Source organism: Oncorhynchus masou, chromosome 31 (genome assembly GCF_036934945.1).
Source record: "Oncorhynchus masou masou isolate Uvic2021 chromosome 31, UVic_Omas_1.1, whole genome shotgun sequence".
NCBI lineage: Eukaryota > Metazoa > Chordata > Actinopteri > Salmoniformes > Salmonidae > Oncorhynchus > Oncorhynchus masou.
Genome location: NC_088242.1, coordinates 49,087,387 through 49,100,687, shown reverse-complemented (window position 1 = coordinate 49,100,687; position 13,301 = coordinate 49,087,387). Strand labels below are relative to the sequence as shown.

Genomic DNA, 13,301 nt, shown 5'->3' with positions numbered 1-13,301 from the left:
GCTCTACGGACAATTCTTTTGAACTCATGGCTTGGTTTTTGCTCTGACATGCACTGTCAACTGTAGGACCTTATATAAACAGGTGTGTGACTTTCCAAATCATGTCCAATCAATTAAATTTATCACAGGCGGACTCCTAGAAACATCTCATTGGAAACAGGATCTGAATACTTATGTAAATAAGGTATTTCTGTTTTGTATTTGCTAGAATTTCTAAAAACCTGTTTTCGCTTTGTCATTATGGGGCATTGTGTGTAGATTGTTGAGGATGTGTTTTTTTAACCCATTTTAGAATAAGGCTGAACACTCGACTACCACCAACAGTATGTATGGCCAGCTATTTATTGAGAGGCACTTTTCTTTCATTTGAAACTGAGTGCTCAATAGTGTTACTTTGGTCTTTGAGTAACTGAGATGTGTGCAGCAAAAAGACAGGAGAGAAGATGAGAACACTTCAAAAAGAAGGGTTGTGAAACACCTGGTTTTAACATCTGCCCATACTTGGGAATGTATGTTGGAAGTGGAACAGCCATTGAGACAACACTTAGTACTGAGTCATAAACAGAGTCAGACATTTGTTGTTTACTGAGAAGGTCATTCAAAGCAGTCTTTGTTTATTAACTGGAACTATGGTCGCAAGCATTACAGGAAAAAGAGGACATCATCCAATAATTTACAGTATTGTTATTTTGGTGATTGTTTTTTTGTCCTGCCAAATTGAGGTGAATGGAAATAATAATACGGATGCTTACATATGTCCTAGTTCACACATGTACAAGTTTGAATTATACGCATGTGTGAATTGGAAATGTGTTTTTTTGGATATCCCACTCTCCGAGGGTGTCTCATGGGGAGTGGGATATGGAGAAAAAAAACACAGCATCTACAACCATATGTCATGCTTTATAAAGGGTTCTTAAATGTAGCATAACTGTGTAACATAACCACCAATGTCAAATGTATAATCGACTATAACCCATAACCCACTATGTCAAATATGACATAAACCTGTGCTTTATAAAGGGTGGCATAAGCACTGATTAATAAAGGCCTTATACATTATATTAAATTGAGGTTTTATAAAGCATTTATAACACTGTCATGCATCTTGGTAGAGCATTACAACGCCAGAATATTGGGTTTGATTCCCGGGACCACCCATACGCAAAAATGTACTCGCTCATGACTCGCTTTGGATAGTGTTTGCTATATTTGATGTATTATATTAGATTTCACAAAAACATTTCTAGGATGGCACAACCTTTTTCCCTCTTGGGTGCATAGTCAATATTTGACCTGACCTAAACTTCCCAAAAAATGCTGTTCTGCAGGATGAAACACTCTAAAGTGCAGTCATGCACTGCTGAAAACATTGGTAGGGCCTTTTAAAAATCTGTTTATATTTTTTGCCTACCTCTATTTTCCCTAAAACTCAGTTTTCTTGGTTTTGTATTTCCAGGTTTCTTATTACCCCATTTTTTCAGGTTTACCCATTTTTTCACACTTTTTAAAAAGACAAACAACAAAATGGGATTTTCTGTGTTCACAACAATGCTTAAACCACATCAGAGTTTAACTTTTGAGATCTGGGAAAATCTAAGAAACTTTGATTTTGAGTGTAGTTGCACTTTAATTCAGTGAGAATGCCCTGCACTGTTGTTTGGCTAGAGGGTTTTTTGTAGTGTAGTAAGTGTACATGTGATGTCATTTGGGAGGCAATGGAATAGGTGGAGTAAAAGGCCAGCAACACTCCGTATTATTCAGAGCCCCATGGAATGACACCATTCTACAGACCCTACTGAGTATTCCCTACAATACTTTTACTGCGGTACCCAGCATAGTTCTTGCTGTAAGCCAATATGTATTCCATATACAGTGATTCGCAAATATTTGATGTCACTTAAATACAAACAAATTGGAATAATTGTTCAAGTTTAGACAATTATTTTTCATACAGTACCAGTCAAACGTCTAGACACACCTACTCATTCAAGGGTTTTTCTATATTTGTACTATTTTCTACATTGTTGAATTATAATGAAGACATCAAAACTATGAAATAACACATATGGAATTATGTAGTAACCAAAAACGTGTTAAACAAATCAAAATATATTTTAGATTCTTCAAAGTAGCCATCCTTTGCCTTGATGACAGCTTTGCACACTATTGGCATTCTGTCAACCAGCATCATCAGATAGTCAACTGGAATGCATTTCAATTAAGGTGTGCCTTCTTAAAAGTAAATGTTTTCCTTCTTAATGCATTTGAGACAATCGGTTGTGTTGTGACAAGGTAGGAGGGGTATACAGAAGATAGCCCTATTTGGTAAAAGACCAAGTACCTATTATGGAAAGAACATCTCAAATTAGCAAAGAGAAATGACAGTCCATCATTACTTAGGACTTGAACAACAGTCAATATGGAACATTTCAAGAACTTTGAAAGTTTCTTCAAGTGCAGTCGCAAAAATGCTCAAGCACTATGATGAAACTGGCTCTCATGTGGACCGCCACAGGAAAGGAAGACCCAGAGTTACAGCACGTCTGCTGCAGAGGATATGTTCATTAGAGTTACCAGCCTCAGAAATTGCTGCCCAAATAAATTCTTCACTGAGTTCAAGTAACGGACACATCAACATCAACTGTTCAGAGGAGACTGCGTGAATCAGGCCTTCATGGTTGAATTGCTGCAAAGAAACCACTACTTAAGGACACCAATAAGAAGAAGAAATTGCTTGGGCCAAGAAACACTAGCAATGGACATTAGACCATTGGAAATCTGTCCTTTGGTCTGATGAGTCCAAATTTGAGATTTTTGATTCCGTCTTTCTGAGACGCAGAGAATGTAAACGAATGATCTCCGCATGTGTAGTTCCCACGTGAACCATGGAGAAGGAGGTGTGATGGTGTCAGGGTGCTTTGCTGGTGACACTGTCTGTGATTTGTTTAGAATTCAAGACACACTTAACCAGCTTGGCTACCAGTTTTATGCAGCGAAACGCCATCACATCTTGTTTGCGCTTAGTGGGACTATCATTTGTTTTCAACAGGACAATGACCCAACACACCTCCAGGCTTTGTAAGGGCTATTTGATCAAGAAGGAGAGTGATGGAGTGCTGCATCAGATGACCTGGCCTCCATAATCACCTAAGCTCAACCTAATTGAGATGGTTTGGGATGAGTTGGACCGCAGAGTGAAGAAGAAAAGCATCCAACAAGTGCTCAGCATATGTGGGAACTCCTTCAAGACTGTTGGAAAAGCATTCCAGGTGAAGCTGTTTAAGAGATTGCCAAGAGTGTGCAAAGCTGTCATCAAGGAAAAGGGTGGCTACACTTTTTTGGTTACTACATGATTCCATATGTGTTATTTTCATAGTTTTGATGTCCTCACGATTATTGTACAGTGTAAAAAAAAGTGTAAAAATAAAGAAAAGCTCTGGAATGAGTAGGTGTGTCCAAACATTTGACTGGCACTATATATGGGGCAGCAGGGTAGCCTAGTGGTGTTGGACTAGTAACCGGAAGGCTGCAAGTTCAAACCCCCGAGCTGACAAGGTACAAATCTGTCATTCTGCTCCTGAACAGGCAGTTAACCTGTTAACTGTTCCTAGGCCGTCATTGAAAATAAGAATTTGTTCTTAACTGACTTGCCTAGTTAAATAAAGGTTAAAAAAAGCATGAATGGTTATTGACACTTTTGTACTATTACATGGGGGACCAGGAAGTACTTTTTAAATATTGCTGACGAGACGCTGATCATGTGATGAGTTCGCAAGTCAAATGCTCCACTTGTGCTGCCAATGGACAGCAAAAAACAAGTAAGTTAACCTTTATTTATTGTGATTTAAATGAGTTTAGTAGTTAAATGTAGCTAGCTAGCAGGCTCAGCTAAATACAAATCCACTTAGATACAGCCATGTCTCATAGGCACGTCACGAGATTTGTAAATTAAATAGGAATATAATAATACGAATTGAAAGGAGTTTCCCATCTTCCCATTTAGAGTTTTTGGCGGATGCACAGAAATGTCCTTATCCAGACAAAAGCATTTCCCATTGTTACTTTTAAGGTTGGAACCAACATGCAGTACCTCTTATTGTAACATTAAGTACTTCCAACAAGCAATCTATCAAATTACAATCACACATGCACGCACAGACTCAACACCATGGTCCACGGTTACAAAGCCCCTGTGCAAACTCAACTACTCAGCCAAGGGCCTGTTTCTCCTCAAATGGAAAACAGAGGCAGGTGAAGACATTTGTTACGAAAATCACACTCAAATGCTTGGTTCCTTAAGGCACTGACAGGGACCACAGGACAGGATCTTAAACTATGTAGTGCAGCTGCTGCCTCTTGGAACTTGGCTTGTATGGAGAGCTAATTCAAGAAAATACATTAATGTAACATGTTTGCACTGAACACCTGAGCAGTCGAGCCCTTATTCTGACACGGCAATCATACATTACACCAATGGAGATCAGTTTCTATCATCTACAGGGAATTGTCTAAGCATTAAGGCTACACATGCCTATCTTTGACCCTCTACAAAGAATGATTAAATGCCATCAATGATTTAATACATTAAGATTGGTTGCTAACATATAAAATAAAATAAATAACATTATGGTCAAAACATTGCAAAATTGGTGGAATTATGAAAAATACAATGGTGTAAGTCCCTTGCAACCAACAATTTCGACTTTGAAATCCAGCCTGGAAAGTGACTATTGTGTGAAGTACACAAACTGGCTTCCCCAGTCTCTTCAAGTACATTCCCTCTTTCTGTCTATTCAGGCCAAAATAAGCAGAAAGTCATCTTTCTAAGGCAGCAACCTCAGCAACCCCTCTCTTCTTTCAAGCCAGGGTTTGTGTGACTATAATGGTCCACCATGAAAAAAAAATAGAATAAAGTGATATACTTTCCCAACTACAGCCATGTCTCTGTTTCACTAGGATTTTTTGCCAACCCCTGGGGAGGCCCTGTTGAACTGGGCGGCCATTTTGGATCAGGAGGATAACGTTTGGAATGATGATAGGCCCAGCCTCTACAGGTTGTCATATATGTGCAGGGTACGCTCCAGCTGTTGGCCCACACGCTGGTAGAAGGCTATCTGCTGTTTGAGGTAGGCCTGCATCATTTCCTTGAAGTCCACCTCACGGCGTTGGTGGAAGTGGTTAATCTCGGCTTGCAAGGCAAATCCCACTGTCCGGCAGCGTTTACGCACTCCGTCCGCTTCGTCCTGGTCCATCTTTCCTTCGTCGCTCATCCGCTGACTCTCTTTGACCTTGGCGAACGCACCTGAGGAGTGGGAGAGAGTTGGCGGTTAGCTAGCTACCGATACATAAGAGGTGTTAATAACTGTGAAGCATCTGCCGAGTCCCCAACAACCAGATGTTCCGGTTTTCTGGGGAAATGGAAAGAATATGTAGGGGATCTAGTTTCAGGTGTTTCTTTTACACCTGCTATGTTAGGTTACTACAGTGCATTCGGAAAGTATTCATTCAGACCCATTGACTTTTTCCACATTTTGTTATGTTACAGTCCTATTCTAAAATTGATTAAATTACATGTTTTTTAAATCAATCAACACACAATACCCCATAATTGTCACACCCTGGTCTTAGTATTTTGTGTTTTCTTCATTTATTTGGTCAGGCCAGGGTGTGGCATGGGTTTTTGTATGTGGTGTGTTTTGTATTGGGTTTTTTCACATGCATTGGGATGGTAGCTTAGTGGGGTGTTCTAGGTGAATCTATGGCTGTCTGAAGTGGTTCTCAATCAGAGGCAGGTGTTTATCGTTGTCTCTGATTGGGAACCATATTTAGGCAGCCATATTCTTTGAGTGTTTCGTGGGTGATTGTCCTTTTGCTCCTTTTCCTGTCCTTATGTCTGTCGTGTACTAGTTTGCACCAGTATTAGGCTGTTTTCGTTACGTTTATTGTTTTCTAGTGTTTGTGTTTAGTGTGTTTTTTTCATTAAACATGAATCTCAATAGCCACGCCACATTTTGGTCCGACTCTCCTTCGCCTATAGAAAACCGTAACAATAATGACAAAGCGAAAACAGTTTAAAAAAAATGTTTGCTAATTCATAAAACAAAAATGTAAAAGAAATACCTTATTACAGGAAGGGCTAAGACGACTATCTTTACAAGTCTATCCAGTTTAATTTAATAATACTACTTGCAAAACACCAGACTCAACATCAACAGTGAAGAGGCGACTCCGGGATGCTGGGCTTCTAGGCAGAGTTCCTCTGTCCAGTGTCTGTGTTCTTTTTCCCATCCTCATCTTTTCTTTTTATTGGCCAGTCTGATATATGGCTTTTTCTTTGCAACTCTGCCTAGATGGCCAGCATCCCGGAGTCGCCTCTTCTCACTGTTGATGTTGAGACTGGTGTTTTGCGGGTACTGTTTAATGAAGCTGCCAGTTGAGGACTTGTGAAGCGTCTGTTTCTCAAACTAGACACTTTAATGTACTTGTCCTCTTGCTCAGTTGTGCCCCAGGGCCTACCACTCCTCTTTCAATTCTGGTTAGAGCCAGTTAACACTGTTCTATGAAGGGAGTAGTACACAGCGTTGTACGAGATTTTCATTTTCTTGGCAATTTCTCGCATGGAATAGCCATAATTTCACAGAACAAGAATAGACTGACGAGTTTCTGAAGAAAGGTCTTTGTTTCTGGCCATTTTGAGCCTGTAATCAAACCCACAAATGCTGATGCTCCAGATAGTCAACTAGTCTAAAGAAGGCCAGATTTATTGCTTCTTTAATTGGCATAATAATTTTCAGCTGTGCTAACATAATTGCAAAAGGGTTTTCTAATGATCAATTAGCCTTTTAAAATTCTAAACTTGGATTAGCTAACACAACGTGTCATTGGAACATAGGAGTGATGGTTGCTGATAATGGACCTCTGTATGCCTATGTAGATATACCATTAAAAATCAGCTGTTTCCAGCAACAAAAGTCATTTACAACATTAACAATGTCTACACTGTATTTCCGATCAATTTGATGTTATTTTAATGGACAAACAATGTGCAATGACATTTCTAAGTCACCCCAAACTTTTGATCGGTAGTGTAACTGGGTCTTCCAAATGGACAATGACCCCAAGCAAACTTCCAAAGTTGTGGCAAAATGGCTTAAGGACAACAAAGTCAAGATATTGGAGTGGCAATCACAAAGCCCTAACCTCAATCCCATAGAACATTTGTGGTCAGAACCAAAAAGCGTGTGCGAGCAAGGAGGCCTACAAACCTGACTGGGCCAAAATTCACCCGTTTGATCCAAGTTAAACAATTTAAAGGCAATGCTACCAAATACTAATTGAGTGCATATAAACTTCTGACCCACTGGGAATGTGATGAAAGAAATAAAACCTGAAATAAATCATTCTCTCAACTATTATTCTGACATTTCACATTATTAAAATAAAGCGGTGATCCTAACTGACCTAAGACAGGACATTTTTACTAGGATTAAATGTCAGGAATTGTGAAAAACTGAGTTTAAATGTATTTGGCTAAGGTGTATGTAAGCTTCCGACTTCAACTGTAAATGTTTCCCTTAAACCACTTGAGTGTTGCTTCAGCAGTATGCTTAGCGTCATTGTCCTGCTGGTGTTATGTACTTGAGTGAAGACCCAAAAGCGGTTTTAACAGAAAACAGAGTTCTTTAATGAAAAACAGGAATGGCATAAATCCTCTTCCAACGTTGACAATGGAACAAAAGAACGTAGTATAGTGCAGGATGCACCTGCCAGGCAGACTCCGACAGGATAGGACAAGGTGGAAGCAAACGAGACGACAGCTTGCTTCTGGCATCAAAAACACAAACAAGAATCAGACACTGAAAGTAGCAGGAACAGAGAGAGAAATAGAGACCTAATCAGAGGGGGAAGAGAGAACAGGTGTGAAAGAGTGAATGAGCTAGTTAGGGGAGATGTAGAACAGCTGAAGAATGAGAGACAGAGAAGGTAACCTAAAAAGACCAGCAGAGAGAGACAGAGTGAAGAGAAAGGACAGGAACAGACATAACAAGACATGACAGTACCCCCCCTCACCGAGCGCCTCCTGGCGCACTCGAGGAGGAAACCTGGCGGCAACGGAGGAAATCATCGATCAGCGAACGGTCCAGCACGTCCCGAGAGGGAACCCAACTCCTCTCCTCAGGACCGTACCCCTCCCAATCCACTAGGTACTGATGACCACGGCCCCGAGGGCGCATGTCCAAAATCTTACGAACCCTGTAGATGGGTGCGCCCTCGACAAGGATGGGGGGAGGGACGAGCGGGGCGCGAAGAACGGGCTTAACACAGGAGACATGGAAGACCGGGTGAACGCGACGAAGATAGCGCGGGAGAAGAAGTCGCACTGCGACAGGATTAATGACCTGGGAAATACGGAACGGACCAATGAACCGCGGGGCCAACTTGCGAGAAGCTGTCTTAAGGGGAAGGTTCTGAGTGGAGAGCCATACTCTCTGACCGCAACAATATCTAGGACTCTTGGTCCTACGCTTATTAGCGGCCCTCACAGTCTGCGCCCTATTACGGCAAAGTGCCGACCTGACCCCCCTTCCAGGTGCGCTCGCAACGCTGGACAAAAGCCTGAGCGGAGGGGACGCAGGACTCGGCGAGCTGAGATGAGAACAGCGGAGGCTGGTACCCGAGGCTACTCTGAAAAGGAGATAGACCGGTAGCAGACGAGGGAAGCGAGTTGTGGGCGTACTCTGCCCAGGGAGCTGTTCTGACCAAGACGCAGGGTTACGAAAAGAAAGACTGCGTAAAAATGCGACCAACAGTCTGATTGGCCCGTTCGGCTTGACCGTTAGACTGGGGATGAAAGCCGGACGAGAGACTGACGGAAGCCCCAATCAAACGGCAAAACTCCCTCCAAAATTGAGACGTGAACTGCGGGCCTCTGTCGGAAACGACGTCAGACGGAAGGCCATGAATTCGGAAAACATTCTCGATAATGATCTGAGCCGTCTCCTTAGCAGAAGGGAGCTTAGCGAGAGGAATGAAATGAGCCGCCTTAGAGAATCTATCGACAACCGTAAGAATAACTGTCTTCCCCGCTGATGAAGGCAGTCCGGTGATGAAATCTAAAGCGATGTGAGACCACGGTCGAGAGGGAATGGGAAGCGGTCTGAGACGGCCGGCAGGAGGAGAGTTCCCAGATTTAGTCTGCGCGCAGACCGAACAAGCGGCGACAAATCGACGCGCGTCACGTTCCCGAGTGGGCCACCAGAAACGCTGGCGAATGGAAGCGAGCGTACCCCGAACGCCGGGGTGGCCGGCTAACTTGGCAGAGTGGGCCCACTGAAGAACGGCCGGACGAGTAGGAACGGGAACGAACAGAAGGTTCCTAGGACAAGCTCGCGGCGACGGAGTGTGAGCGAGTGCTTGCTTTACCTGCCTCTCAATTCCCCAGACAGTCAACCCGACAACACGCCCTTCAGGGAGAATCCCCTCGGGGTCGGTGGAGACCTCAGAAGAACTGAAGAGACGAGATAAAGCATCAGGCTTGGTGTTCTTTGAGCCCGGACGATAAGAAATAACAAACTCGAAACGAGCGAAAAACAGAGCCCAACGAGCCTGACGCGCATTAAGTCGTTTGGCTGAACGGATGTACTCAAGGTTCCTATGGTCAGTCCAAACGACAAAAGGAACGGTCGCCCCCTCCAACCACTGTCGCCATTCGCCTAGGGCTAAGCGGATGGCGAGCAGTTCGCGATTACCAACATCATAGTTACGTTCTGACGGCGATAAGCGATGAGAGAAAAACGCGCAAGGATGGACCTTGCCGTCAGAGAGAGCGCTGAGAAAGAATGGCTCCCACGCCCACCTCTGACGCGTCAACCTCAACAACAAACTGACTAGAGATGTCAGGTGTAACAAGAATAGGTGCGGATGTAAAACGATTCTTAAGAAGATCAAAAGCTCCCTGGGCGGAAACGGACCACTTAAAGCACGTCTTAACAGAAGTAAGGGCTGTGAGGGGAGCTGCCACCTGACCGAAATTACGGATGAAACGACGATAGAAATTAGCGAAGCCCAGAAAGCGCTGCAGCTCGACGCGTGACTTAGAACGGGCCAATCAATGACAGCCTGGACCTTAGCGGGATCCATCTTAATGCCCTCAGCGGAAATAACGGAACCGAGAAAAGGGACAGAGGCGGCATGAAAAGTGCACTTCTCAGCCTTCACATAAAGACAGTTCTCCAAAAGGCGCTGGAGGACGCGTCGCACGTGCTGAACATGAATCGAGAGAGACGGTGAAAAAATCAGGATATCGTCCATGTAAACGAAAACAAAAATGTTCAGCATGTCTCTCAGGATGTCGTTAACTAGTGCCTGAAAGACAGCTGGAGCGTTAACGAGGCTGAAAGGAAGAACCCGGTATTCAAAGTGCCCTAACGGAGTGTTAAACGCCGTCTTCCACTCGTCCCCCTCCCTGATGCGCACGAGATGGTAGGCGTTACGAAGGTCCAATTTGGTGAAAAACCTGGCTCCCTGCAGGATCTCGAAGGCTGAAGACATAAGAGGAAGCGGATAACGATTCTTAACTGTTATGTCATTCAGCCCTCGATAATCCACGCATGGGCGCAGGGACCCGTCCTTCTTCTGAACAAAAAAAACCCGCTCCGGCGGGAGAGGAGGAGGAGACTATGGTACCGGCGTCGAGCGAAACCGACAAATAATCCTCGAGAGCCTTACGTTCGGGAGCCGACAGAGAGTATAATCTACCCCGGGGGAGTAGTTCCCGGAAGGAGATCAATACTACAGTCATACGACCGGTGTGGAGGGAGAGAAGTGGCCCTGGAACGACTGAACACCGTGCGCAGATCGTGATACTCCTCCGGCACCCCTGTCAAATCGCCAGGCTCCTCCTGTGAAGAAGAGACAGAGGAAACAGGAGGGATAGCAGACATTAAACAGGTCACATGACAAGAAACATTCCAGGATAGGATAGTATTACTAGACCAATTAATAGAGGGTTATGGCGCACTAGCCAGGGATGACCCAAAACAACAGGTGTAAAAGGTGAACGAAAAATTAAAAAAGAAATGGTTTCGCTATGATTACCAGAGACAGTGAGGGTTAAAGGCAGCGTCTCACGCTGAATCTTGGGGAGAGAACTACCATCTAAAGCGAACAAGGCCGTGGGCTCCCTAACTGTCTGAGAGGAATGTCATGTTCCCGAGCCCAGGTCTCGTCCATAAAACAGCCCTCCGCCCCAGAGTCTATCAAGGCACTGCAGGAAGCAGATGAACCGGGCCAGCGGAGATGGACCGGAAAGGTAGTGCGTGATCCAGAAGGAGAGGCCTGAGTAGTTGCGCTCACCAGTAGCCCTCCCCTTACTGATGAGCTCTGGCTTTTACTGGACATGAGGTGACAAAATGACCAGCGGAGCCGCAGTAGAGACAGAGGCGATTGGTGATTCTCCGTTCCTTCTCCTTGGCCGAGATGCGGATACCCCCAGCTGCATAGGCTCAGCATCTGAGCCGGCGGAGGAGGGTGGCAGTGATGCGGCAGGTGGCAGTGATGAGGAGAGGGAGCAACGGAGAACGCGAGCTCCTTTCCACGAGCTCGGCGACGAAGATCAAACCGTCGCTCTATGCGAATAGCGAGGGCTATTAAGGAGTCCAGACTGGAAGGAACCTCCCGGGAGAGGATCTCATCCTTAACCTCGACGAGGAGACCCTCCAGAAAACGAGCGAGCAAAGCCGGCTCGTTCCAGTCACTAGAGGCAGCGAGAGTGCGAAACTCAATAGAATAATCCGTTATGGATCGATTCCCCTGACATAGGGAAGACAGGGCCCTGGAAGCCTCTTCCCCAAAAACAGAACGGTCAAAAACCCGTATCATCTCCTCCTTAAAGTCCTGAAACTGGTTAATACACTCAGCCCGCCTCCCAGATTGCCGTGCCCCACTCACGCGCCCGTCCGGTAAGGAGAGAAATGACGTAGGCGATGCGGGCTGCGCTCCTGGAGTAAGTGTTGGGCTGGAGAGAGAACACCACATCACACTGAGTGAGGAATGAGCGGCACTCAGTGGGCTCCCCAGAGTAACAGGGCGGGTTGTTGATCCTGGGCCCGGAGACTCGGAAACCCTGGAAGTGGGCGGTGGATCGAGGTGGAGTTGGTGAACCTGTCTTGTGAGGTCGGAGACTTGGACGGCCAGGGTCTCAACGGCATGTCGAGCAGCAGACAATTCCTCCTCGTGTCTGCCTAGCATCGCTCCCTGGATCTCGACGGCGGAGTGAAAAGGGTCCGGAGCCGCTGGGTCCATTCTTGGTCTGATTCTTCTGTTATGTACTTGAGTGAAGACCCAAAAGCGGTTTTAACAGAAAACAGAGTTCTTTAATGAAAACAGGAATGGCATAAATCCTCTTCCAACGTTGACAATGGAACAAAAGAACGTAGTATAGTGCAGGATGCACCTGCCAGGCAGACTCCGACAGGATAGGACAAGGTGGAAGCAAACGAGACGACAGCTTGCTTCTGGCATCAAAAACACAAACAAGAATCAGACACTGAAAGTAGCAGGAACAGAGAGAGAAATAGAGACCTAATCAGAGGGGGAAGAGAGAACAGGTGTGAAAGAGTGAATGAGCTAGTTAGGGGAGATGTAGAACAGCTGAAGAATGAGAGACAGAGAAGGTAACCTAAAAAGACCAGCAGAGAGAGACAGAGTGAAGAGAAAGGACAGGAACAGACATAACAAGACATGACAGCTGGAAGGTGAACCTCCGTCCTAGTCTCAAATCTCTGGAAGACAAATAGGTTTCCCTCAAGAACTTCCCTGTATTTTGTGCCATCCATCATTCCTTCAATTCTGACCAGTTTCCCAGTCCCTGACGATGAAAAACATCCCAACAGCATGATGCTGTGTTCTCTGGGTGATGAGAGGTGTTGGGTTTGCGCCAGACATAGCATTTTCCTTGATGGACAAAAAGCTCATTTCTAGTCTCATCTGACCAGAGTACCTTCCTCCTTATATTTGTAGAGTCTCCCACATGTCTTTTGGCGAACACCAAATGTGTTTGAAGTAGTTGTTCCCCATGGCTTTTGTGGCGCGATGGGTAACGATGCTTCGTGAGTGACTGTGGTTGATGTGTGCAGAGGGTCCCTGGTTTGAGCCCAGGTTGGGGCGAGGAGAGGGACGGAAGCTATACTGTTACACACGCACCACTTTTCAGTTGTTGTTTTTTAGAATTTTTTGAAACAAGTCCTTTTTTTTTCATTTCACTTCACCAATTTGGACTATTTTGTGTATGTCCATTA

General features: G+C 44.8%; 1 protein-coding gene across 2 annotated transcripts in view; it reads right to left on the bottom strand.

Moving 5' to 3' along the window:
* Positions 1 to 483: 483 nt before the first annotated feature.
* The window catches only part of LOC135524050 (sorting nexin-33-like), a 36,321-nt gene continuing 23,503 nt past the window's right edge, over positions 484 to 13,301 (bottom strand). For both annotated transcript variants that reach the window (XM_064951194.1, XM_064951195.1), the window contains one exon: positions 484 to 5,305. In XM_064951194.1, the coding sequence (XP_064807266.1) occupies positions 5,052 to 5,305 (254 nt within the window). In that variant the 3' untranslated portion in view covers positions 484 to 5,051. The remainder of the gene's footprint in view (positions 5,306 to 13,301) is intronic.